This window comes from Cheilinus undulatus, linkage group 12 (genome assembly GCF_018320785.1).
Source record: "Cheilinus undulatus linkage group 12, ASM1832078v1, whole genome shotgun sequence".
Taxonomy (NCBI): domain Eukaryota; kingdom Metazoa; phylum Chordata; class Actinopteri; order Labriformes; family Labridae; genus Cheilinus; species Cheilinus undulatus.
In genome coordinates, this window is record NC_054876.1 from 7272571 (window position 1) to 7298118 (window position 25548).

Consider the following 25548-nt stretch of genomic DNA (forward strand, 5'->3'; position numbering starts at 1 on the left):
ATATGACAAATATATATGACAAGGACGAAGGAGCAGAGCATGAGATGAGGTAACAGGAAGTATATTTTACAAAAACATTGCAAATGATGATGAATGTACAGGCCGGTGGTTGGCAGAAGCACTAGCAAAGAGACGGAGGTACCAAAAGGAGTTAGACGTGGTGAGAAAAATCACTGTAAAATACTAGAAAAAATTCCCTGATTTGAATGTTGGAGTAGGGCCGGGTTACCACACTGGAAATTGTGGCATACTCTGGCACTTGAGGGTTCAACACAAGGTGATTAAAAGGAGATTTTGGTTGCTAGAGATTAGCTGCAACTGTGATGACTGTTGAGCTGCAACCATGACTTCCCAGGGCTCTCGTCCAAATCATTAAAATTGATTGGCTATTTGCCTTGTCAACCACCAACTAGCCATGTGAGCACACTCAATCAGACTAACTTAACCTGCATTAGACTGGTTAGGAAAACTTTATACTTTATAATTTCTCATATGAATATATGAAAGTGTCCCCACCATTCTTATATTTCTCTATGTGGCCCTAAGTGGAAAAAGTTTGGAAACCCCTGGTTTCATCGGACCGTTAACGCAGAAATCATAGGGCCCTAGGTATATCTACAAAAACAGTGCAAACGATGATGAATGTACAGGCTGGTGGTTGGCAGAAGCACTTGCAAAGAGATGGAGGTACCAAAAGGAGTTAGACGTGGTAAGAAAAATCACTGTAGAAAAAATTCCCTGATTCGAATGTTGGAGTAGGGCCTGGTTACCACACTTGAAGCTGTAGCATACTCTGGCAGTTGGGGGTTCAACAAAGGGTGATTACAAGGAGATTTTGGTTGCTAGAGATTAGCTGCAGCTGTGACAACTACTGAGCTGCAACCATGACTGCCCGGCGCTCCTGCTCTCAAGAACTGGCATGCAGTGAGAGAGTGTGAGACATACCACTCCAACACAAAAACAACAATATAGACACACAGAATCACATAAACAAAACAACAACAAAACACAGTTAATGCCCATCAGTCTTGTTATTATTTTAAGTATTCTATTTTGTGTCAGAGCATTTATACCAGTGGAAATAAGCAAGTGATATCTACATCTGTTTGTAGGAGCAGCATCGCCCAGCCCTAGACGTGAGCAGTAAGAAGGAAAATGATAAATAGCCCAGCAGGCAGAGTTTACTGTGTGTTTAAAGCAGCACCATTGAATTTAATATGAAGTTTGAAATGCTAACTTCTGTCCTGTGGGGGTTTTGCCTGAGGGTGACAGTTTGAGCGATAATTGTGTCTCCATCTGTGTCTCTTTCTCTGTGCAGTGGGTACCAGTTTGCAGGTTTGGAGTACGGAGCTGAATGTCACTGCGGGAACCGGATCAGCAGCCCACGGGCTCCCGAGGAGGATTGTAGTCTGGTGTGTCGGGGGGAGAGGGGGTCTCCCTGTGGCGGTGTGGGCCGACTCTCCGTCTATAAAGTGGAGGAGCAGCTGCCTGGGCACAGAAAGTGTGAGTCGACTCCCCTCGGGGAGGACGCAGGGCTGAGTGCTTTTTATTCTCTGTGTGAGCCGCTCCGTGGGGGGACGGCACACACGAGTGAAGATATGACTGAACTTTTACTCTAGAACTTTCTGAAAGAAAATATGAATAAATAAACATCAGTCAGCAGAATTTGGAGTCAGGAAAAAACGCCTTCATTGTGCTTAAAGGAATAGCAATAACTGATAACTAGTGTGCATATTTAAACAACAGAGACTAATAAACACAAATCCAAACAATACACACCAGCTAGTGTTAAATATTTGATTTTAGCTGATTATAAATAGACATCAGTAATGCCAGGAATCATTCACCCTATGCTCATGATGCTTCAAAAATCAGTGCTGCTCAGAGAGGCTGAAATTTTATGCAGCTGAAATCTAAACTTACACCAAACAGTAAATAATTAATGCTGTTATTTTAAGTTATTTCTCCTCCATTCTTAAATTAGTAAGTGTATGGATTTCATCATGCAACATGGATGAATTGTTTAGTCCAGGGGTGACCAAACTATGGCCTGGGGGCCAAATAAGGCCCACAGTCCACCTTTGATTGTCCAACAGCAAGTTTTAAAAATAAAATGAAATATGGCCCACATTCGAACGTGTCATGATTGGCCTCCCCAGAATGCTTAAATTGATTGGCTATTTGTCTTGTCAACCACTAACTAGCCATGTGAGCACACTCAATCAGAACAACTTAACCTGCATTAGAGTTAATATGATAACTTTATACTTTTTAATTTTCTCAAGGTGCGGTTTATGAAAGTGGCCCCACCATTCTTATATATTTCTCTATGTGGCCCTAAGTGGAAAAAGTTTGGACACTCCTGGTTTAGTCGGATGGTTGGCAGTTATACCTTTAAGCAAAGGTAGGCAAACGCCCGGGGTCTCGTGCTCCAAGGATCCTCAAAGGCTAAACCTAGCTGACCTAGCTTAACCTTGCAGCTTAAAGCCATCAATACCAGCTTAACTGTATTTTAAATGCATATTTTAGTTATTTCTGAAAACTTTTAACAGAGTGCTGTAGAAACAGACCTTTTTTACTTTTTTTTTTTTTTTTTGCACGTTCTGAAGCAATTTTTCCTAATGAGTTTCACATTTGATTGTTCAAAGAAGGATGAGATCAGTTATTTATTTGTTGTTTAAACTCTACAGCTCATGAAATAAGCAAAAAATAAGACAAACCACTTTAGCATGAGGGGTGCCGAAATCAACAAACTAAGTTTCTTCATATCAGAGTCCATATTTTTGACAGAACTGGAGTATAAACAAAACACTTTTAAAGTTTACAAGGTTCAAAAGTTGATTGTTGGCAGCTGCAAGGCAGCCTGCAATGTCTGCAGTCTAAATTTCAGGATAATTGCGTTATCATTATATTATTAAGGCACCAGAACAAAGTACATTACTCAAAAAAACTTTGACTGTTTGAAACATCATGGAAAGGATCCTGATAGAGACACAACTCTGTACCTAAAATAGTCACCACATTGTTCTTTTTAAACCCAAAAGAACAGAAATTTGATTCTACCTTTAAATTCAGACGCTAGCTGGTTTAGTCCTGCTATATTCAGTTTGTCTTTTTATTTGTTTTGCTGAAATATTAGCCATGATCCATCCAATGATACACACTAACACATCCAGGCAAGAGTACAACAGCATGGCGTGTGTTCAGCAAGCTAGAATGATTGTTTTAGTCATTGAGTACAACAACATGATCATATTAATCAGATCAGTGGTTTTAATCAGGTATTAGAAATAATCTGATTTGACAGGAGTACATGCACTTCAACAATGAGCTGTTGGGAACAAACTTCTTTACATGATTCACTCAGTAGTTGAATGTCTTTCCACAAGTGCATGATGTAAACTCTGTAACTTCAGTTGTAACTTTTTCTTCTGTGCAGACTCTCCACCTCTAACATTAGCAGCAGTAGCACTGAGCATCTTTAAAGACACTGTAAAGTGATAATAAATCTGTATTTAGGTTTGTTGTATGACAGGTCACTGTGTTATGAACCTCCAGGTCAAATTTCAATCAAATAAAACATCTTTAAGTTTATAAAATTAAGCTTCAAAATCATGACAAATGAGGCAGTAAAATCTGGTGTGGGCATGTCTGTTGAATGAACTGAAGCCACGCCCACTCAGGAGAAACACTACCCTCTCAAATTTAATAAATACTACAATCTGAATGGAGGAAAGCTCTCACACCATTATCCTGCCCCTTGACCTTACGATGACCTCATGATCAGATCCTGCCTGCCTGCCTGGCTCTGTGCCAGAGAAGAGACAAAGTCTGCTTTCTGGCTCAAATCTCTGTTATAGACCACTGTGGATGTTAGATTTGCTAATTTACCTCACAATGAACAACAAAACGGCATTTAACTGACTGTTAACTTTCAATAAAGGCAGTGACATCTTCTAAAAACAGACTGTACTAAGATGAACTGCTCTGTGATTTTATTTCATTGTAGTATTAGGGGGGCGGGATTATTCCCACTCACCAGCCAACATTTGCCCCGCCCAAATAAAACCCAGCAAGGGAAGAGGTGAAATCTTTCTAACAGTCTGAATCCAGAATTCAGTTATGTGTAGATCTCAGTGTTTTCACATGTTTACAGCAACCTTATTCCAACATATTTAGTGTGTTAAGACATACATTTTGGATTTCACATCACAGGGTCTTTAATTTACAGTGCAGCTCATACTGTTTTGTCCCCTAGCTACGTTGTAAGGTTATCTCAGTGATTTTCAGCAGGAGCAAATCTGTTTAAGGCATCTTGTAAACCCCACATGAGCCATTTTTATAGACAGTTCAAGTATTTAATCATTTCTGCATTTCTTCCCATCTAGGAAATGAAGGATGTTAAAATCCCTCGTTTCCTTGAGCATGAAATTCATTTCAGCTTCATCTAAAAATGCTGCTTCCCAATGCACTTGCTGCTTGTTGCTATGTTGGCTGCTTCTCCCTCCACTTCTGCTTTACTCATGCACAGACAGGGAGGTTTTAGCTTAGATATTTGCACTTTTTTCAGGGAACAAAGTCAGAGAATAACAGGAAATGACCAAATATGAACTAAAAATACCCAGCAGTACTTGACTAGCCCTTAAAACAGTATCATGACTCAGACTCAACACATGTAAATGTTTAAAATCCGCCTCCAGGCAAGGTCAAACTAACAGCAATAGAAAATATATGCTCAGTTTTGGGGCAATAGACATCCTTCTGATACAAACAATGGATTTTTGTTAATTGCACAACATGTTTTCACATGACAATCCACCAATTCTTTGCTTCATTGTAGGGATTTATCTAACCATATTTTGCCTAATATGAAGACAGTCAAGGGCTTTTGGGGGGGTTGGACCTTACTGTCGCCGTCAGTGGCCCTCCCCAGGGGCATTTTTGGATTATCAAAGTCTATTGTGATGTATTATTTACTCTTTGCCCCTTTTTTGTACATCCAAAATACATGTTGTATTCATCCATTTGATGCACACCTCGCTAAAGATGACATACAAGACAAATTTTTGTCAAGTGCCAGGAAAGCTCACATCACAGAGTCTGCACTTTCAATTCAATTTGTAATGATCTTCCTTTAGCAGTAGATTCGTGCATTGTGCTATCCTAAAACTATTAGACCTCAGCTCTGCTTTAGATACTGTTGATCAAGGTATTTTAATCAGTTACCTCCAGTTTTGGGTTGGCGTCACAGACACAGCCGTGAGCTATTTCAGTTCATATCTGACCAAGAGAAAATTCTCTGAGACACTGGCACTTCCACTTCCTCTACAGCTCACTCAAGCTCTGGAGTTCCTCAAGGAGCCATCCTAGGCCCCTTGGTTATATACATGCTGCCTTTAAGTCAAATTATTTAAACACAGCCTCTCATGTTACTTTATGCTGATGACACTCAGCTTTATCTCTGGATCAAGCCAGACAATCCATCTGATCTCACCTCTCTCACAGCCTGTCTTGATTATCTAAAACCCTAGATGGCCATGAATTTATTTAACTTATCAAAAAGACCAAAGCAGCTCTGTTTGGTCCCTCAGGTGCCACGAAACTGGCCTTAAATAACTCAGGTCTGTCTTCATACGTTAAGCCCCACACTAAAAACCTTGGATTTATTTTTGATGGCAACTTTACATTTTATGATCAGGTAAACCAGTGTAAAATCCAGTATTTTCTAGCTCAGAACCATCTGAAACTTAAAAGCAACACTTTCTTTCATTGATTTAGTAAAGTTATCAATGCTTTCATTTCATCCCAGTTAGATTATTGTAATTCCCTGTACTTTGGTATCAGCCAGTCATCCCTGTCCTGCCTGGAGCTGGGTCGAATCACAGCTGCCAGGCAGCTAACAGGCTCCAGAAAGAGGGATCATATAATCCCCGTCTAACCTTCCTTCACTGGCTCCAAGTCCACTTAAGGAGCACTGTTTGCTTTTAATGCCCTGAATGGAACTGAACTAGCCCCATCCAACAAAACTGACCTCTAAAGGCCATATGTAACGAGCAGACCTCTCAGATCTTCAGATCTGGTCCTTCTGGAAGTCCCAGTTTTTTGGTTTTTTTTTAAGGTTTGTTTTTGGGCCTTTTCGTGCCTTTATTAGATGGATGAGGACAGTGGATAGACTCAGGAACGGGTATGAGAATGGGGGAGAGACATGCGGCAAAGGGCCTCAGGCTGGATTCGAACCCGGGCTGCCCGCGTACATGGTGCGGGCCTTGACCATTTGACTACCGGCGCACCCAAGTCCCTGGTTTTAATGATCATTTTAGAGATAGATAGATAGATAGACAGACAGACAGACAGACAGACAGACAGACAGACAGATAGATAGATAGATAGATAGATAGATTGATACTTTATTGATCCTGAAGGAAATTCATTCTATTAGTCCCCCATGGCCCCTCGACTGTGGAACAGCCTTCCTTTCAAAATCAGAACTGCAACTTAATTTTGCACATTCAGATCACGTCTCAAGACCTACCTTGATATGCTGATTGAATCTTCGGAACCCTGTAGGTGTGTTCTTGTGTTGGGTCTGTGTTTAAGTGCTTATAGTGTGCATCAATAGGTGTATACCTATACAGCTGTTGTCTTCTGCAGCTGTTTTCAGATGTGCTATATAAATATGTTTGATTTGATTTTGATTCAATAATAACGATATCTTAAGGCCCCTTGGAGCGTAAGGTCCCACACATTTGCCCCCCTTTGCCTAATGATAAAACTGCCTGTATGCACAGATTTAGATTTGAACAAAGGAAACCAGATGTAAAGAAAGCCAGATGAAACTCTATGCATACACTGTATTAAAACAGGTTATTGGGGAAAAGCTGGGTGTGTTTATCCAGTTTTTCATAACCAGACAATAGCCTTTATCTGATAAATCATATCACACCATGCTGTTTTACCTGACTACTTAAGATATAAACTGGTTTATAAGTGTGCATATAAATGCACTCATTGGATTCTGCTGCCTTTAAAGGGTGTGATGTTGCTAGTGGCTGTTTCAGCCAAAAACAGTGGATTTTATCTAAACATAAAGGTCATTCTCTGCAGGGATCCTGTCTGTAATGTTGACTGACAGTTTTTATTACCAGCAAGACAAGACGCCTCCAGGTCCTTCAGCATCAGAGCATCAAACATGTTCTAGAATAAAAATAGGACAATAACAGTGGCGTGTATTCAATAAGTTGGCTACTTCTATTTCTCTAAAGCACAGCACCAAACTGTTGAGAAATGCTTGATTTTAATAAAGGACAGTTTTTTAAGATTTTATCTTCAAAATGAATGTGCGAGCTCAGAGCAGAGGGACAAATACAGAGGCAATCACCAGAGCTATTCTTGTCAATTATTAATATGTGTGTTTGTTGTCCCGTATCACTCCTTCACATCTTTTATGGTAAGAAGATTTAAAAAAATCTTAATTAAATCCAATATTCTAGTCTAGATAAATGGGCGTGCAATATTAAAGAAGTAGTGAACACACAGTGAACAATATTTTTTTCAGATGTACACTGAAGTATCTGACTGAACTATGATAAAAGACATCAATGTTAGTGTTATTTCTGACTTCTGCACCAAACTGATAAACATCTGCATTTTATGGCTGCTCACTTTCTGTGCATTTTTTTGATTACTGAAGTGGGTGGGGTTAGCTTTGAGCTGGGGGTTCACTTACACTTTAAATGTAATTCAGACCTAGAGCTTAAGTCCTTAAAACACACAACTGTAGGTATGACAGTGAACAAATTTCAGTCCTTAAAGGGTTATATCAGTATTTCTGAAGTTGTGACGTATGAGGTACATAGCAGTAGAAGTGGCATTAGCTTCCAGTGATTTTAGTCGTCATTGCTCCTTTAAAAGGACTCGTTGGTTTTACCAGCCAGGAAGCTTGACTGTACAATGGAACAGATGGGCACAGTTTCTTCCTGGAATTTAGGGAGTTTTTGGTAAAATGGGACAAAAAACAATGGAAGTAAAATAGTACAAGGATTTTGGCGTCAATTTTTGATGCAAACCTTTATATTTTTAATGATGTGCCCGGTTGGAATATTCTTTGTGGTATTTCCAACTTTAGTTCTCTGTTAATCTCTTACATTTTGAGGTTTTGCTTAACATCCCTGCATGAATAGATATTGAATCGAATTAAATCAAATCAGGACCTTGTGAATCAGAATCTAATCAATTCAGGCAAACAGTGGCAATACCCAACCCTAATGAATATAGAAGGCTTCAGCTGATGTAGGTCTGTTGATCCAGCCTTAACTTCCACTGCCTTATTAATTTTGTTTAGTTTTTTAATTTTCAAGGGATAATGTGCAATGACATTAATCATTCAAACAAAGTAAATGAAAACATGGTTGCACCAGATATAGCAAGTTGCTAATTTCCAACTGTTGTCCCACATAAAACTGAAATGAAACATAAAAACTCCCAAAACAAGGGCAGACACCTGACAAGACCACAGCTGACAAGACAAAGCACATAAAATACATTGTTGATCATTATACAGGGCGATGAATAAGAATAAGATGAATAAGTCATACTACGTACAAATACCTTGTGGTGCCGAGTCCCAGTATTAGGTCACCTGACAGCTGCTGCACTGGTTGTACTGTCGGTACTGCCATCATTGCCTCTTAAGCAGCAGCAGCAGAGTCACAGAGTGATTCAGTTCAAGGAAATCACAGGAACACATGGCAGCATCCTTTACCTTTTAGCATTAGACATGTCACTTATAGCCCCTGATGCATTTACATAAAAGCTACTGTGCATGAAATAATCATTAAAAAAAAGCAGACAGTACATGCACATCCTCAGCTGGAGGTTCTTAGCAGTCTTTATAGACTGAACAACTTCAAGAAAAACAACAGGATGGAAAAATCCACTCTTCATTCTTATTCATGCACATTTCTCTCTTTTGTTCTTTAAAAATGCCTCTCTTTTCAGTTGGCAAGGTCACATATATATTATATAAGGAGTTTATTTCATATACAGTATTAATATTCATGATCAGACGCCTCAGTGTCTCTGGAGATTTACAGCTGAATATTGAATATATTGCACACCAGGATACACTTTAGTATGGAAATATAATCACAGCATAAGTGCTTTGAATAGATCGGTAACTGGATTCAGCCCTGATCTTTATTCACTTATGTTTGAGATATTTCAATTTATACAAGCCTTCAGTCATTCATGTTTGATATTTACCAAAGAGTAAATGAACATGTAAAGAAATAGTGGAAATATAAGTTGGACAAACAGGTCCCAACAAGTAACAGCCCAGTGAGTATTACATTTTTGTTTTTATTTGTTTAATTTTTGAGAAATGTTATCCTAACTCTAAATGGCCGAGTCCAAACAGGACACATACTTCAGGGGTAACAAGTCAATGAAGCCATAGGATAAAAGATATCAAAATATTTTCACCTAAAAGTAACAATATGTAAGGTTTTCACAGAAAATAATAGTTTCAAAATCAATCTAAAGCCCTGCTCGCATGGGATTAGTTTTACCTAGGGACCTCTGGTATTGTGTAAGAATTGGGAAAGATGTCTGTGTTTTTAATCCTGTGCAATTGATCATGTCTGGAATTTGCAGAACAAAAATTCCAGGGCATAACACAATTTCTAATTTAAAATTTGGCACAAGAAGTGTTGTTGTGCATGCAAATTAGTAGAGTGCAGAATAATATCCACAGCATCACCTGCATAGAAACAGTTAGAAATGACAGGAGAGGTTCATATTCAACACGAGACGTCTCTCTCTCTCTCCTTTATGTAGAGTTTTTTTGGATTAACAGGAGGGATGCACGACTTTTTCCTCTTCTTCTCTGTCTGATCAGCTGCAGATATTCACAGGTGACTGGGGGTTATGTGACCTGGATGCATAATTGACGAGTTAGGGGAGATTGTTCCCGACTTCACTCATGGACAGCTTGCTAAGGATCAAAAAATGTTTCCAAAAAAAAAAAAAAAAAAATATATATATATATATATATATATATATATATATATGTATGTATATATACAGAGAGAGAGAGAAACCGTTTGCATTGCACTTGAAGACAACATCACGTGCAGAACCTGATGTGAATGACATAGCATTTTTGTATCTTTTTTGTAACTTTAGAAACAAAAATAAACTGTTTTCATTGCTGCACCTTTATGTTTTCCTTCAGAAATGTCTGTAAAATCGAGTACATTACAGGCTTCACTTGTCCAAATTCACCTCACCAAACACTGACGTCAGGGGGTAATTCACAAATAATCACAGGTCCGCAGGTAATACTAATCCTGTGTGAATAGTACTTAAGAGTATTATAGCATAACCTCCCTGGTCACCTGTTTCCAGCACTGTGCAACTTTGCCAGTAAGCTCTGGCTCTCTCAAGAGAAGTGTGTAAGGCTTCACGACACTAGCTCACACACCAGCCTTTAGCTGAAAAGAAGCCATTTAGCCCGTCTCTGTAATCAGAGTCAGAGTCAGGTTTTACTGCCAAGTACATTTACACATACAAGGAATTTGACCAGGTGTTTTTGTGCAAAAAGAATGAAATCGGGGAAGAAAAACAGAGAAAACAGCAGTATTTCTGCTAACAGGAAACTTCAGTAAAATTATATGAAAATATAGTAACATTGTAGAATGTAGACTAGAATACTAAGAACACAAACTACATAGAAAAACTGAGTAGCTTTAACCCATCTCTGCCCAAAATTTTCTTCCTGTTTCTAGCAGATTGTTATGTTCATTGAGTCCCATGTTAACATGTTCTCCAGTTATTATCCCCATATTGTCCTCTCTTATCCAGAATTTGAGGGCAGCACATACCTTATTTGTCACGCAGTAAGGGTAACATTTGATTTAGAGTACAAAAAAATAACATAACTCTCAGAAAAGATCAAGATCTCTGGATTAATATGAACTGTCGTTCCTCACTCTACTGTTGGATAGTAGCATTAGCCAACTGGCAACGACAGTTGCCTCTTAAACAAATGACTCCACACAAAATCAGATACTACTGATGTAATATTTGTGTCGAGTTATTCTATTATGTTATGATTATTTGATGCATAATTATCAAGCAAAAAAAAAAGTCTCTTTTTTAAAAAAATGGCCTCTTCTTGTCAAGGTTTGTTGCTGCTTTGCCAGTCAGAAATTCAGTTATGTTGTCTACTCACATTTATTTGATAGAAAAAACATGCATAGTACTTTAAAATGTGTTTATAGGAGATAAATAACAGTTATGACCTTTGCAGCCCAGTGGGCTTAAATGAGTTAATTTCAATGACTAAAACAATGGCCTAAATTGTTTGTTGACCAACTCTTTTTCCATGGGAAAGACTAAAATAAGACTAGTTAAAAACAGATCTTTGTTAATAAAATCTCTGGCAAGTAGTTTTTAATCAAGGAGATTGAAACGGATAAAAAAACACGATATATTTCCACTGTGACTACAGTATAAGAGGGGATGCCAGAAATGTACAGGTTGATATTTTATATTCAGTCAACTAAAGAACTGATTGATTCATTTATTTATATTATTGCTACTAACTGGCTGATTGGCAAAAGTAAAGACTAAAATGTAAGGACTTTTTATAGACATAAACTGGACTCAAATTTTTTTTAAGTTTTTTTTTGCCAGCTAAAGTTTGAAAAATATTAATTCAAAATAGATATAAGATATAAAAATATAAAGACTTAAAGGTTTAAAAATGACTCAAATGTGACTAAATCTAAAAGTCATTTTAATCCAAAGACGAAAACTATTTAAAATTGCTGTCAAAACTGACTCTGCCATTGAGGAGCCAAATAGATGTGCATATCAGTTATTCAGTTAGTTTGCAAATGGGGGGGGGGGCAACCTGGGGTCTGGGCTCCCTATGGGAGCACCAAAGACCTCAATGCATACTTTCTGCACATATTGTTGCTAAAATGCACCCATCAGATCCAGCTGCAGAAGCTGATTCTGCCTTTTGGGCCTTTATTTTGAAATCCCCTTCTTAGTTTTGTCTTTAAATAAATGAATGAAATCATGAACCATCCAGCAGTTTAACTACTCAGACATTTCAGTTGCATGATATCAGTGACACCAGACAGATTCATAACGTCAACAAGATGCCGTGCAGTGAAACTGAGAGTAACTCACATCTTCTTTCACTTGTTTAGAAAAAAGTATCTCTGCAATTTAACATTTTATTTTGAAAAAGTTGGTCTGTTCTTGACTAAATTTGTTCTGATGTGTCTTTTTCTCTCCAGTCAGAAATGTTCACTATCGCGGTTGCTTCAAGCTGCCCAAGAACACCCTCACCACCTTCCCCATCTCCTCGTCTCAGCCCAACCTGACCACTCAGGCCTGCATTGAGACGTGCACAGACAAGGTTTGAATCTAAATCACATCCCTGGTCGTTGTTTTACTTCACACAGCTCTCTGTAGATTATCTTTAGATGTCCTGAAGCTCAGAGAGCTGCTGACTGTACTCTCAGCAGATCATACATAGGATCATGTAGCTGTGGTTTAATATGCAGCTGATGAGAAGGAGATCATGTGGATCCTAATGCAGCTGTGTCTCATTGAAAAACAGGGATGGAAATATTGCACATCCTTTTGTGGTGCAGCATTGTGATCGGAGTGTCCATGTGTGTGATTATGCATACAATTCAGGAATAATTCACTGCAGTGTCTTCCCTTCTGCTATGACTGAGGATTTGACCTTGAAACACGAGAGAAAGGAACAAAAATGTAGAGTAGAAGAAGGATGTAATGCAGACTGTCCTTCTCGTTTGATCCAACACATTACCCTGAGGTGAAATATGTCTTCAGAGAGCAAAATAAGATTGATGAGTCAGAGAAAAACCTGCAGAACATTTGTGTTTGTGGTCTGCAGGAGCTCCCGCTGGCTGTGTTCAAGAAGCCCCGCTGTTTCTGTACGTGGACGTCGTCTCTGTTCAGCCTCAACCAGAAGTCGGACGGCCAGCAGTGTGCAGGAAACACCGCCCTGAACTACACCAGCATGTCCACACCAGCAGCTCCCACTGAGCACGACCACTACCAGGTGTACCACACACCGGTGCTGGGTGAGAATCGCTTCATCTTTGAATGAAACTTCATCATTATCAGCATCAGTAGATGCATTCAAAAACTGAAGTGTATTTTAAATCTTTAGCTGCATTAATCAATTGATGGATATGGACTATTTACTCCATAATTTATAAAAGAAACACAATTATATATTGCATAAAAAGTCATGCAAAAATAGGCAGGATTTCATAAAGATATTTGCATCAAAGTTCAGCTAACAATCCATCATATGTAGATCAAACATTACCTGAAATGCATCTGAGAGAATCAGCCAAACAGGTAATCTAAAAGTTGTTTTCTTCTCCTCTAAAGGAGAGAAAACTTGACTTTTTCCTTTTTACACCTCTGCTTCTTTGTTCTTTTTTTTTGCAAATTATATTCACCCTAGTTATGAGAAAACTACATTAAAAACAGAGCTCAACATCCTGGTTTCAGAAATAAAAACCCCACTATTTTTTCTCCAGAGTGTCAGACATATTGTCAGAAGTGTCCAAGTCAGACTTTTGCGAGACAGTCTGGCTTTCATCTCTGACAGCCACTCTCACAGACTGTTCATCTGAGACGCTGTATATCTCAGAACAGAAATACGGGCTGGAACTACTGAAATAAACTCAGTTTAAACTTCAGTGTAGGGTTAGGGTAAGGGTTGGGATAGCAAAAGTTAAAGTAAAAAGCCTGACCTGAAAAACCTGACAGTCTGCTTACAGGAAAAAAGCTCATCCTCAATGAAAATATTCTAATGTAGCAAGCGTAACTTATGCAGCTTTGCTAGCTTCGTAAGCTACAAAGATAACAGCTACATAGCAAATGTAGCTATACAAGAGAACTCACAAAGCAGCTATGTAAGCTATGTGTCTACAAAGCTAAGTTAGAATTAGCTACAGTTGCCAAAGTTATGCAGCTAATGTAGCTAGGTAGCTGACATAGCTAAATAGAGGTTAACAAAGTAGCAGTAAGCTATGTAGATATGTTTTTTTATGTAGCTATGTTAGCTTTCCCAATATTTGTTAAAGCCCAATTTGCTAAAGCTAACTTTGCTATAGATGATAAGGGTTCCGTAGCTAACTTACCTACATAGCTGGTGGAGTTAAAACTAAACTCACTTAATATCTTAAGCGACGCAGATAGGTTACCTTTGTAGCTACGCTATTTTTAGCTATATTTGCTAAGGCTCATGTTACTAGAGCTTACTTAACTATAGATAACAGAGCTACATAACAAATGTAGCTATATAGCTAATATAGCTATAGCTATAGCTATCACAGAGCAGCAGTTAGCTACATAGATATGTTATCTATACATTTTTGTTACCTTAATCTTTGTTTGCTTAAGTTCAAGTTGCTAAAGCTAACTTATCCATGCTATGGATAAGGAACTACATAGCTAATGTAGCTATGTAGCTAACATAGCTAAAACTAAACTCAAAAAGCACCTCAAACTACATACCTACTTTATGTTTGTTGCGACATTATCTTGAGCCACTTTTGCTGAGGCTCAAGTTACAAAAGCTAACTTGGCTACATTTGCTTATGTAGTCATGCTTATTATGTAGCTATAAATCACTGTTTGTCAAACTACTTCTAAAATAGGTCTATACATAATCTAATCTCAGATAGCCCCTGTGATCTTTTTGTCTGCTTTATTTATGAGATGCTTTTTACTCTGCTGCCCGGCGGCACAGGGGTTAGCACTGTTACCTCACAGCAACAAGGTCCCTGGTTCACTTCCTGGTAAGGGCCTTGCTGTGGTGGGTTTGTGGGTTATCTCTAGCTACTCCGGCATCCTCCTGCATCCTCATCCACCACTAAAGACATGTTTGTTAGGTTAATTGGTGACTCTAAATTGGCTGTAGGTGTGAATGTGAGCATGCCTGGTTGTCTGTCTCTACATGTCAGCCCTAGGATTGGCTGCCGACCAGTCTAAGGTGTACCCTGCCTCTCGCCCAGCTGGGATAAGCTCCGGCCCTCCCGCAACCCCGAACAGGATAAGCAGTATAGAAAATGGATGGATAGAACTTTTAAATTTTTTTGCAACATAGAAAGTCCATTTCTATTCACCATAGTTAATTACTTCTCGTTTGTAAATGAGAAATTAGTTAAAATGTCGTTCCTGTCTTTGTGTTTTGAATCCAACATTACAAGTTCACCTGATTGGTTAATTTTATATGCTCTTGTACTCTGGGACCATCCTGGACCAGCAGTGATTTTTTTTTTCTTTTTTGGATCATCTGCAGCAACAGTAAAAGCATCTTCTCCAGGGAGGTTTTACATTGCACTCCCATTGTAGCAATGAGATACACAGCAAAAAGGTCCACTTTTTGGTAAAAAGAGCCAAAAAAGAGATCTTGCTAAAGACATGATAGCAATTATAGGCCATGCTTCCTAAATTACATTTTCCCCAAAACTCACTGGGCCTCTTGCTTTTACTTTAACATCTGCAGCATCACTGCTTACTGCTACTAAATGTTACCAAACTACATTGCCTTTCATTTGATAATATTTCTGCTTTTTCCACATAACTACTTGGGATGATTTTTTGCTTCCTCTGGTACACAGTTTACTAAACATGCTGTTATTTGTGATGCAACATTATTTACTGTATCATGCTGTGCGTTCATGAGATGAGAGAGAAAAAAAAAATCTCTTTTTGTGCATGATGCAGCCTGATTTTTAAATTGGCTGGGATTTAAAAACTCCAGTAGTCTGAGCCCAGCCTTTATACATGATTGAGGAGGAAATTGCTCTCTAAAGTTTTGTTATTCCCAAACTTAAACCCAACCCAGATTCAAACTTTTGATGCTTTTAGTCACTTTTGCAACCATCATGCATTTTCCATCACGTCTTTTGTTCGTAAAGTGAATCCATTACAGGCTCTTTGTGTGCATATTCTCTGATTTATCTTAATCTGACACAGTTGTCTTTCCATTCATAACAGATATCAAATCTCTGTGTGTTTAGACTCCAGGTGCAAAGAGCGAATGTTTCTGCCTCAGAGATCCAGCTCCCTCGTGGCTCTAGCTAGTTTTCCTGGTGCGGGGAACACCTGGGTACGGCACCTGATCGAGCTCGTGACCGGCTACTACACTGGCAGCTTCTACTTCGACGGCACACTGTACAACAGAGGTAGGAGAGGAGGGGGTGCCCCCAGGCTTATTTTATGAATGACTGAGTGAGTTGAATTACCTCCTCATAGCTGACCATTACTCCTTCATTTATTAACCGCTCCAGGTTTCAAAGGAGAGAAAGATTACTGGAAGAGCGGCCGCAGCATCTGTGTGAAGACCCATGAGAGTGGTCAGAAAGAGATCGAGATGTTCGACTCTGCCATCCTGCTCATACGTAACCCTTACCGCTCCCTCATGGCTGAATTCAACCGCAAGTGTGCCGGACATTTAGGGCACGCCACAGACGCTCAGTGGAAGAGCAAAGGTAATAAAGTCTTATTAATGAAAAGATATAACGGTGAAGAGGTTTGTAGCTCTGCAGGAGGATCCTGTAGTTACTGCTGCATGATGCCCTGCTGATATTACAGCAGCAGAGCAGAGTCTTCATGCTTTTTATGTGACTGTGAGAGCATCAGAGAACAGTTAAGACACATATTCACAGTGAATACTGCACTCTGAAGTATCCCAGCTTTATATACAGGATCAGAAACATTCAAAACCTGATGTCTTACAAACAGAATGATGCTTTCATTATAACAAGATGTGGGTTTCATACTTGTAGACAAATAAAACCAAACATACAGAGATGCATGCTACACAAAAGGGATGCAGCATCTTTAAAGGGTCATGCAATGAAAGTGATGTGAATTGAAGCTCTTAGCTATGCTTTAAAGGTAAAATATCTCAAATTTACACTCTTTTTGAAATTGAAATGTCTAAATCATTTTAAAAAGACCAAGGCTCAATCCCAATAATCTGACATAGCAGACAGACTGTTTCCCATCTGGGAAACCTCCCATACGAAGAGCTTAAACATGCAACAAAACATGCAGCCAGTCTGAAACTAGTGTTTAATGCCTCTGTAAGCAAACAGTTGTCGAACAGTAGTTGCACAGCGGTGGGTCAAGAAGAAGGACTAGGATATGTAGAAATCGTATCTCTTTTGTTGGTTAATGTTCTGTTTTAAACTTTGGGGAGCTTGTTGTGTTTGGAGGTGAAAATGTTCTCTAACCTCCTTTTTTTTTTTTTAAGATTTATTTTTGGGTTTTTTCATGCCTTTATTTGATAGAGGAAGGACAGTGGATAGACTCGGAAGCAGGGAAGAGAGTAAGGAGGGACATGAGGTAAAGGGCCACAGGCCAGATTTGAACTCGGGCCGCCCGCGTATACGGGTAGCACCTTAAACCACTCGACCATCTGCGCGCCCTAACCTCCAGAATCTTATCATTTGACTAAATCTTACCATCTCAGTTCTTGTGTCAGGGTGCTTTCACACTAGGGGCCTGGTCCCGGATCCGAGTGCACTTGAGCCCAAAGTCTTGTTCATTTTGGTAGTGTGAATGCAAACAAACTGCGCCCGGGCCCTCTTGGGGAGGTGGTCTCGGACGCGATTCAAGTGGACTCTGGCTCAGTTCAGATGAGATGTGAATGCAACCGCGCCCAGATACAGGACAGAGCATCATATCGGCTTTACGACATTGTAAAAACTAAACTTATTTCCACATCTAGGCAGTTTGTTCACATTTTTCCTCTATAAAAGGCGGAAATCATCAGAATCCAGTCAATAAATGGTCTGTTGTGACTCACCTTACAGATGAACACTAGTTAGAGTCAGTGAGAGGAGGTGCAAAGGCGATAAAAGTCTCCTGTCACCTCAATAACCGCTGTATCTGCGCAGCGCAAGCCCATTTAATCCTCTGAGCTGCACGTAGATGTGCACATATGAAAAGCAAAGTTGCTGGCATCTTAAAAAGTGATTTTAAATCATCCATGGCTGCAGGATGGACTTTTTGCTGGGGCAAAACAAAAACAATCTTCGCTCAGGTCATGACCCCAGTGGTTGACATGGTAGCTTCTTCTACTCTCTCCTTCTTGGGGGGGTTGACGTGCACACTGCCACCTGCTGTTTCAGACTGAGTAAATACGCAAGTGGGCCCGAGCACGGTTCAGTGTTGCTAGTGTGAAAGCAAGCTAGTGGGAGAAGGGGAGGGGGAGGAATCGGGCTGCGGCGAGGTTCAAAACAACTGGGCCTAATGTGAAAGCGCCCTGCTTTCAGACTGACACGGTTCTGGTTCTGGTTCTGGTTCTGGCTCTGGCTCTGGCCAAGGTTCTGGAGTCTCAAAACCTTGGTGCTTTCTGGCGAACCAGTTAGGGGGAACCAAAGTGGGACATTGCTCTGCCTTACTCAGGCATGTTTCTAGAGTTTATTAGCTACTTGGTCCGGTGTTTGGTTGAACCAAGCCTTCATCATCTCTTCCACAAGTTCAGCTCTCCCTTGTACTACTCTCCAGCTTCATTGCATCAACATTTTGTCTCTTCAACTGACCACTTTTTCTCCATTTTCTGCTCATCTTCACAACCTGAAATATGCCATGCCAGCTGATGATGTCAGTGTTCAAGAGGAAGATCCAACTTGTCTTTTTTTTTTATTCCAGCAGAGAACCAACTTGTTTTGGTTTAAACGTGCCAGCTGGTTCAAAAATTTGTTCTGGATCCTGCACGGAGCCCTGCCAGTCTGAAAGGCCTATGTGTGTATTTTGGTGCAAAGTTTTGAGAAAATCCCATAAAAATTTTTAAAATTTTATTCACATGCAAGGGATGAACATTAGGCCCTATGACCTTGGCCTTAAACCTTTGACCTTTGCTGAGTTTATTCTTGAGTCAGAGTGACATTTGTGCAAAGTTGAAGAAAAGCAGTCATCGGGTGGGGATGTGATGTTCCCAGAAAGCAGTGTGAGGTCTAATGAGAATGACCTTTGACATCCAAAATATAGTCAGTTTATACCTAAATAACAATGCAAATTTATGCAGAGTTTGAAGAAAATTCCTTTAGGGGTACTGGAGATAATTCTTCACAGGTATTGTCCATGCAAACAGATGCACAGCTGAACAGCTTGCTGGCATGGAGACATGAAAAATAGCTTCATGATAAGACAGAATATAGAAACCTTTATCTACCTTCAGTTTGTATGGTTTTGAAAACAGGTGTAAACAGGTGCTCAGTCTGCTCATAAAGGTTTGAATATTTTAAAAACTAAAAACGTGCATAGTTCTAAAGACTTTGGGTTGTCAACGTTTGTACATTCATAATGGTTTTTGGTCATTGTTATGGTCCTTATTTGAGTTTTTTGGTGTATTTCTGTTTGTGTCTCTGACAAAAATACAGTTCTTTATGACTTATGAGGCTTGTTAGATTAGGTTTAGAGTTCTTAGTGATATGCATAACTTCAAAACATTGAAGAAACAGAATCACAATAAGCTGAATGAGCAGAGTAAGAAGTGTCAGGCCATTTCTTTGAAGATTTCAAAGGGTTAAACATTTAAATAAGAGCTTTTCTCTGGAGAAACAGCGTCCCAGTTACTCTGATCAGAGGATTTCAAAGTGACACCATGGGCCCCAAAAATCAAGCCAATCCGTGATTCCTTTAATTTATGATGACACAAGCTTTTCAATATTTAAACTTTTTAACTTAAATATGAAGTTTTTTAAAAAAATCATCAAAAAATTAACATGTATTAGAATGAAAACACCTCAAAGAAATTGTTTATGACAGATCTTTGGCTGGAAATTAAAACAAAGATTAAAACAGGTGTCTTAGAGTCAGAGATCAAGGCTGCAATCAGGACCCTGCCTTTTGTTAGAGCATCAGAAGGAGCGGCTTTATTCAGACTTTGATAAATGCTTTAAAGATGTGCTGATAACCTTCTATCAGTCAGTCGGCACTGAACAGTGTGAGCTCTGTGTGATCTGTACGATACAAAACCACTCAAAGACCTTTAGCAGATGAATAATTTCCATCCAGCCTGTAGAATAATGATCATAAAGTGTTTGCAAAGACGCTCACAGTACGTCTTCGCACACTGTTTTGATCTTTAATTCACACAGATCAAGTGGGCTTCACTGCCGGCCACCTCATATCCAATAACACGAGGAGACTTTTCAGAGAAATGTCAAGTGGCATCAATTCAGCAGCCAGAGGAGCCAATATCTCTGCAGTGTCTGACAGGAAAGAAGCGCTGCATTTTATGTTAGACTTAAAGAAAAGCTGGCTTTTAAGGCTTTTTATTGCGGTCACTTCAACATTATATCAGCTGCTTTTAGATTTTCAGGCCATCCTGACAATGTTGTCCTGCATCTAATTCAATATTTATAATGAAAACATCAACAGCATGCAGCTGAAAATACTAAAAAGAACCAAAGTCTGTTCTTTATTTCTAAAATTCACTCTTAATGCTGCCATCTTATTTATTTAAACTAACCCTGCTTTCTTAAGGGATTATATTGGAATATACAAGTGATAATACATTTGAGATGGATGTTTTTAAGCTCTGGAAAACTGCAAAATCAGAACCAAACTGATGGATAACTTTACCTCTATCATAAAGACTGAGCAGTTGAATTGAATTTATCAACCAGATATGTATCTCTGCCATTCCTTTAAAAAAAGGGTCTCACAGCATGTCCTAACTGCATATCCTCATTTGCACTGATTCCTATCATAGTATTCTGACTGCATGCAAAGCAGCATGTTGGCTGCAACATTTTAGCCTCTTTCCTACTTTCTTCTCTGCTACTCATATTAATAAAGGCAAAGAAGAATGAATGAGGGAGATAACAGGGGAAATAATTTGCCACTTTGAACCTTGTGAAAACAAATATTTACCTTTTTACTGTCCCCTTATTTCCTCAACCCATAGCAAGTTCCTTTTTCTGTGGTTAAGTTCTTCTTCTGTTAAGATCTTCAATCTCACTATAAAAGCAGGCATGTATCCGGACAGGAAGTCAATTATCCTGAGGTTAAGACAGTAGAAAAAATCCAAATTGACACAAAATCCATTATAAAATGCAATAAAAAGGGTGTGTTTAGTCACAGTTAACTATAGAAATCCTGGGATTAATTGTGATTAACTATTTAAATTTTCTGACAGCTCTAGAAACCTGCAGTCATCATAATGATCCTCACTTTCTTCTCCCTCCTGCAGAGTGGCCTGAGTTTGTCTCCAGTTACGCCCCCTGGTGGGCGTCCCACGCTCTCAGCTGGTTGAAGTTTGGACGCCGTCTGCTGGTGGTGCACTACGAGGAGCTTCAGCGAGCTCTCCTCCCTCAGCTCCGCCTCATCACTGACTTCCTCAACATCTCCATGACAGAGGAGAGGCTGCTGTGTGCTCAGACCAACCAGGACGGACATTTTAAACGCTCAGGGGCCAAGAGGCCCTCGTTCGACCCTTTCACTGCAGACATGAGGGACGGGATTGACCCTCTCATCCGTTCTGTGGACCAGGCGCTGCAGAGCAGGAACTTTAGCAGACTGCCACAGGAATACTTTCCCAGATGATGATGATGTGAACAGGTTGTTCCCATGTCTCTGACTGAGAGAAGTTCTTCATGGGGAACCGTTACACACTGTCTGACCTGACTCTTTGATAACGCTCAATGTGAACGGTCATGGAAACACTCAGGAGGACACAGGAAAACGCGTGACTCTCAGTGTGAATCCACTGGTGAAAGTGAGGAAGGCTTCGGGCAGAGTCTTCCCCACTGAGAGCTGTAAACATGACGGAGACTCAGAGAGGATTTGACATGATTTGTCGGCCTGCAGAGTCGGGATTATCCAGCAAAATGCTGACTGCACAAATATAAGTGTGTTAATCCCCGCTGGACTCAATCTGGATGAAGAGCGTTTTCTGACGCTCTTTATAATTTCACTTCAGGACATTTGATGTGTTTTTAACATACAGTATACCCATGTTATAAAAGTTAAACTGCATACTAACACAGATGACAACCACAGCAACAGCATTACCGGATTAAACTGAATTTGTGAAAATCTGCTGGATGCGACAGGTTTGCAATCATGTTGGATTTAAGACTCAAAGCTGCCCCACAAGGCTGGAGGAGTCTTCAGGATTATGGTTCATGACCTCAGAAATATGATCAGTGCTTTACGCTTCAAAATGTAAAAGAACAGCTGTTTCTATGAATACATTATTTCATTAAATTCAATCAGTTGTTTACAAGCTGTTTACTTGTGTACTGATTGTGCTGTTATGTGTTCACAAACCTGACAGAAAACCCAAAAAGCTATTTTTGGCTAAAGATTAGGGATGCCACATTTTTCCAGACTGAGTACAAGTCCTTACATTTGGGTTCTCACTGATTCTGAGCACAGATATGAGTACTAAACAATACCATAAATGTTCTTAAAATTATTTCAAAGTTTGTTTTATTCTCATCAGATGTTTTTCATCCCTCCTCTTGATAATTTATCAGTGCATAGTTTTTATTCTTTTCTTTTTTCATTCTTATTTATGTTCAAATATCACCACACTGACCGACCGTTCTAACCCTCACCTATGCTCATGAGCTCTGGGGAATAACCAAAAGAATGAGATCGCACATTCAAGCAGCTGAAATGAGATTCCTCGGGAGGGTGTCTGGGCTCATCCTTGGGGATAGGGTGAGAAGCTCGGACATCTGGAGGGAGCCTGAAGTAGACCTGCTACTCCTTCATCTCAAAAAGAGCTAACTAAGATGGTTCAGGCATGTATCTGATCAGGATGCCTCCCGATCACCTCCCTGTGGACGTCTTCCAGGCATGTCCAACTAGAAGGAGACCATGGGGTAGACCAAGACGTCACTGGAGGGGTTATACATGTCGTCGTATCAATTCTGGACTGGGAGTGCCTCAGAATCCCCCAGGAAGAGTTGGAAAATGTCACTGGGGAGAGAGATGTCTGGGCTGACTTGCTTAGCCTGCTGCAACTGTGACCTGGCCCTGGATAAGTGGAAGTGGATGAAGGGGTGTATGGATGGATGAATGGGTGGATGGGTGGATATGTTATGGGCTAAACCCAGGTAAATATTCAAAGCCACATTCTAAAGCCCTAACATCCAGTGTATTAAAAACAGGACTGGTTTTCAGTACAGGAAACTCAGGCTGGGTAAGCTCCCCTGCACGCTGTTGTCGTCCGGGCCTCCGGCCTAGTTCGCTCTTGATGCATTGCATGGTTTGGCGAGCCCAAGCTTCTGTTAAGTTCAGGTTTCGTTCGGATGGGTTTTGACTCAAAAACAAGAACAAGTTTAATTCAAGTCCATGGGAACTGGTTTGCGGTAGAGTCTGAGCTTTTGTAGTTAGACACTTTAGCACCATGGGTGAAGTTACCCACTCAGTAAAGTCCTGCTTGAGGGTGGCAAATTCAGTGTAACATGGATACTTAGCTGAACATTATGTAAGAGCATTCCCAGGTTTAAATTGCACCTTGCAGTTATTTGTACTTATTGTCAGTTCAGTTAGTGTAAAAAAATAAAAAACATTAAATACAAAATAAAAGTATGTCAAAGTGGTGTGAATAATATAGTAGATAAGAAACCTACAGTATCAAGAAAAGCTGTTTTAAAGTGCTGGTATTTGTCGGATGTTAACAGAATTTAAAGTATAGAAAAATGTCCACAGTTTCATTAAACCTAAAAAAAAATAAAATAGCTTAGCATAAATGTGCAACTGAATTTGAGTTACCATAAATAAAATGACTGATTACATAAACATTTTTGAGTTTTATTAACTTATTAGGGTTCCCAGTCCCCGAAATGATGTGATCAGGCCAGAAAATCCTCACAGCTCCCACTCTTGTATCAAGCAGCTGACCCGTCCCATCCTTGCTGTCCTCAGCATGTCAGCATTAGAAACATGGTCCTTCCAACAATATCCAAAAAATGTGGCTGAAGAAGTCGTCACAGAGGAGTCCAGCCTGTGCCTCTGGCCATCAGTAGGTGTCCAGGCTTCGCAAGAGCACAGTAAGAGTTAACAGACCAAGAACCAAAAGACTGACCTTTATCTGCATGCTCAGACACGGTGAAGGTGTGATATCAGACACAACAAAGTGCAGTCTTGAGGAAATCCTTCAAAGCATTCTTAAAATATTGTGTTCACATATAAAGGGATAAATATAAGGTCCAATGACATTAAGCTTTGACCTATGGACTTCAAAATTTAAGCCATTCATCTTTAAGTCATAGTGAACATTTGTGTGGAGTTCGAAGAAAATCTGTCTGAGCATTCTTGAGATCCAGTGTAGCTCATAGGGATTGAAAAATCTTTATTGTACATTTTTACAACAGTAGTCCTTATATGCTACACACATCATGAAAAATACATGAATACATGCATGTCCTACAGAACTCCCATGGATTTCTCCACAATGGATAGGCAGTGAGATAGAAACACAAGTCCAGAAGACCATGATATACAGAATGTGCAATGGCAACAATGCTGACAGCTCATTTAAAACCCAACAATTCATGGAACAATTGACCGCAGATAAGAATGGACGTATGGATGAACCTCCCAAGGACACAATGCGTCTGGCCAAGGCAATTTCCTGCTCAGAGGCATAAAAATCAATTTCCAGCACACAATGTTAACAAATAAGAGATAAAAGATGTAGAAACAGAGATACCGTCCTGCAGAGTTACTCAATACTGGGCTTCAATTCAGAAAACAGCGGACAAACATGCAAACATTCAATATACATTCAGTTTCTGAATCTGGGTCATGCACAAACTCAACAAGTTTTTATAACGCGTGCTGGTTGTATTCAAACTGATATTTTTATTTCCAAAACTTTTAAAATGAGAAAAGGGTTACTAGAATTCCAGTAAAAACAAAAAACAAATTGGGATTTTCCGCCGTTTTTTGGTCTTTTCCTAGATGTTAACATCTTTTTTTAGGTCACACATTGAATGTGTTTGGCCCCTGAACAATCCAGTGAATGGGTCTTCTCCAGTTATCATTTATTGTGATGTCATTGCATGTGTGTTGGACCAGCAGCATTGGTGCTAGCATCCTGGCTAACAGTCCCCTCAATGTGGAAATTGTCCAAATGTGCCCATTCTACCACCTTTTCACCACTTTTTACATCCACCACTTTTGCCACTTGAGACTCATTTTCACCACATATTTTCTACTTTTAACCAATCTTTGCCAATTGTTGCCAATTTAATCCCATTTTTGCCAATGCTTATAAGCTTTAACCAGTTTTCACCTCATTTTTTGCCTCTTATAACTAATTTTTGTGACTTTTAAACCATTTTCAATGATATTTGACATGTTTTTCAGCACATTTTATAACTTTTGACCTGCAATGCCCCTTTGCTTTTGCTAACTGTTGCCAACCCTTGTCATGCCACTTTAAACTCTATTGCCTTTTTTTTTTTTTACCAATTTTATTCCATTGCTGGCAATTCTTGTCCCTTT

The 25548-nt window shown here is 39.6% G+C and overlaps 1 protein-coding gene across 1 annotated transcript in view; it reads left to right on the forward strand.

The window, feature by feature from the left end:
• Positions 1–22237, forward strand: part of wscd1b (WSC domain containing 1b) — a 68022-nt gene extending 45785 nt beyond the window's left edge. Inside the window, exons 4-9 of the mRNA XM_041801741.1 lie at positions 1319–1503; positions 12309–12430; positions 12938–13127; positions 16089–16253; positions 16359–16559; positions 21278–22237. Coding sequence (XP_041657675.1) covers positions 1319–1503; positions 12309–12430; positions 12938–13127; positions 16089–16253; positions 16359–16559; positions 21278–21630 — 1216 coding nt within the window. The 3' untranslated portion in view covers positions 21631–22237. The remainder of the gene's footprint in view (positions 1–1318; positions 1504–12308; positions 12431–12937; positions 13128–16088; positions 16254–16358; positions 16560–21277) is intronic.
• The last annotated feature ends 3311 nt before the right edge of the window (positions 22238–25548 follow it).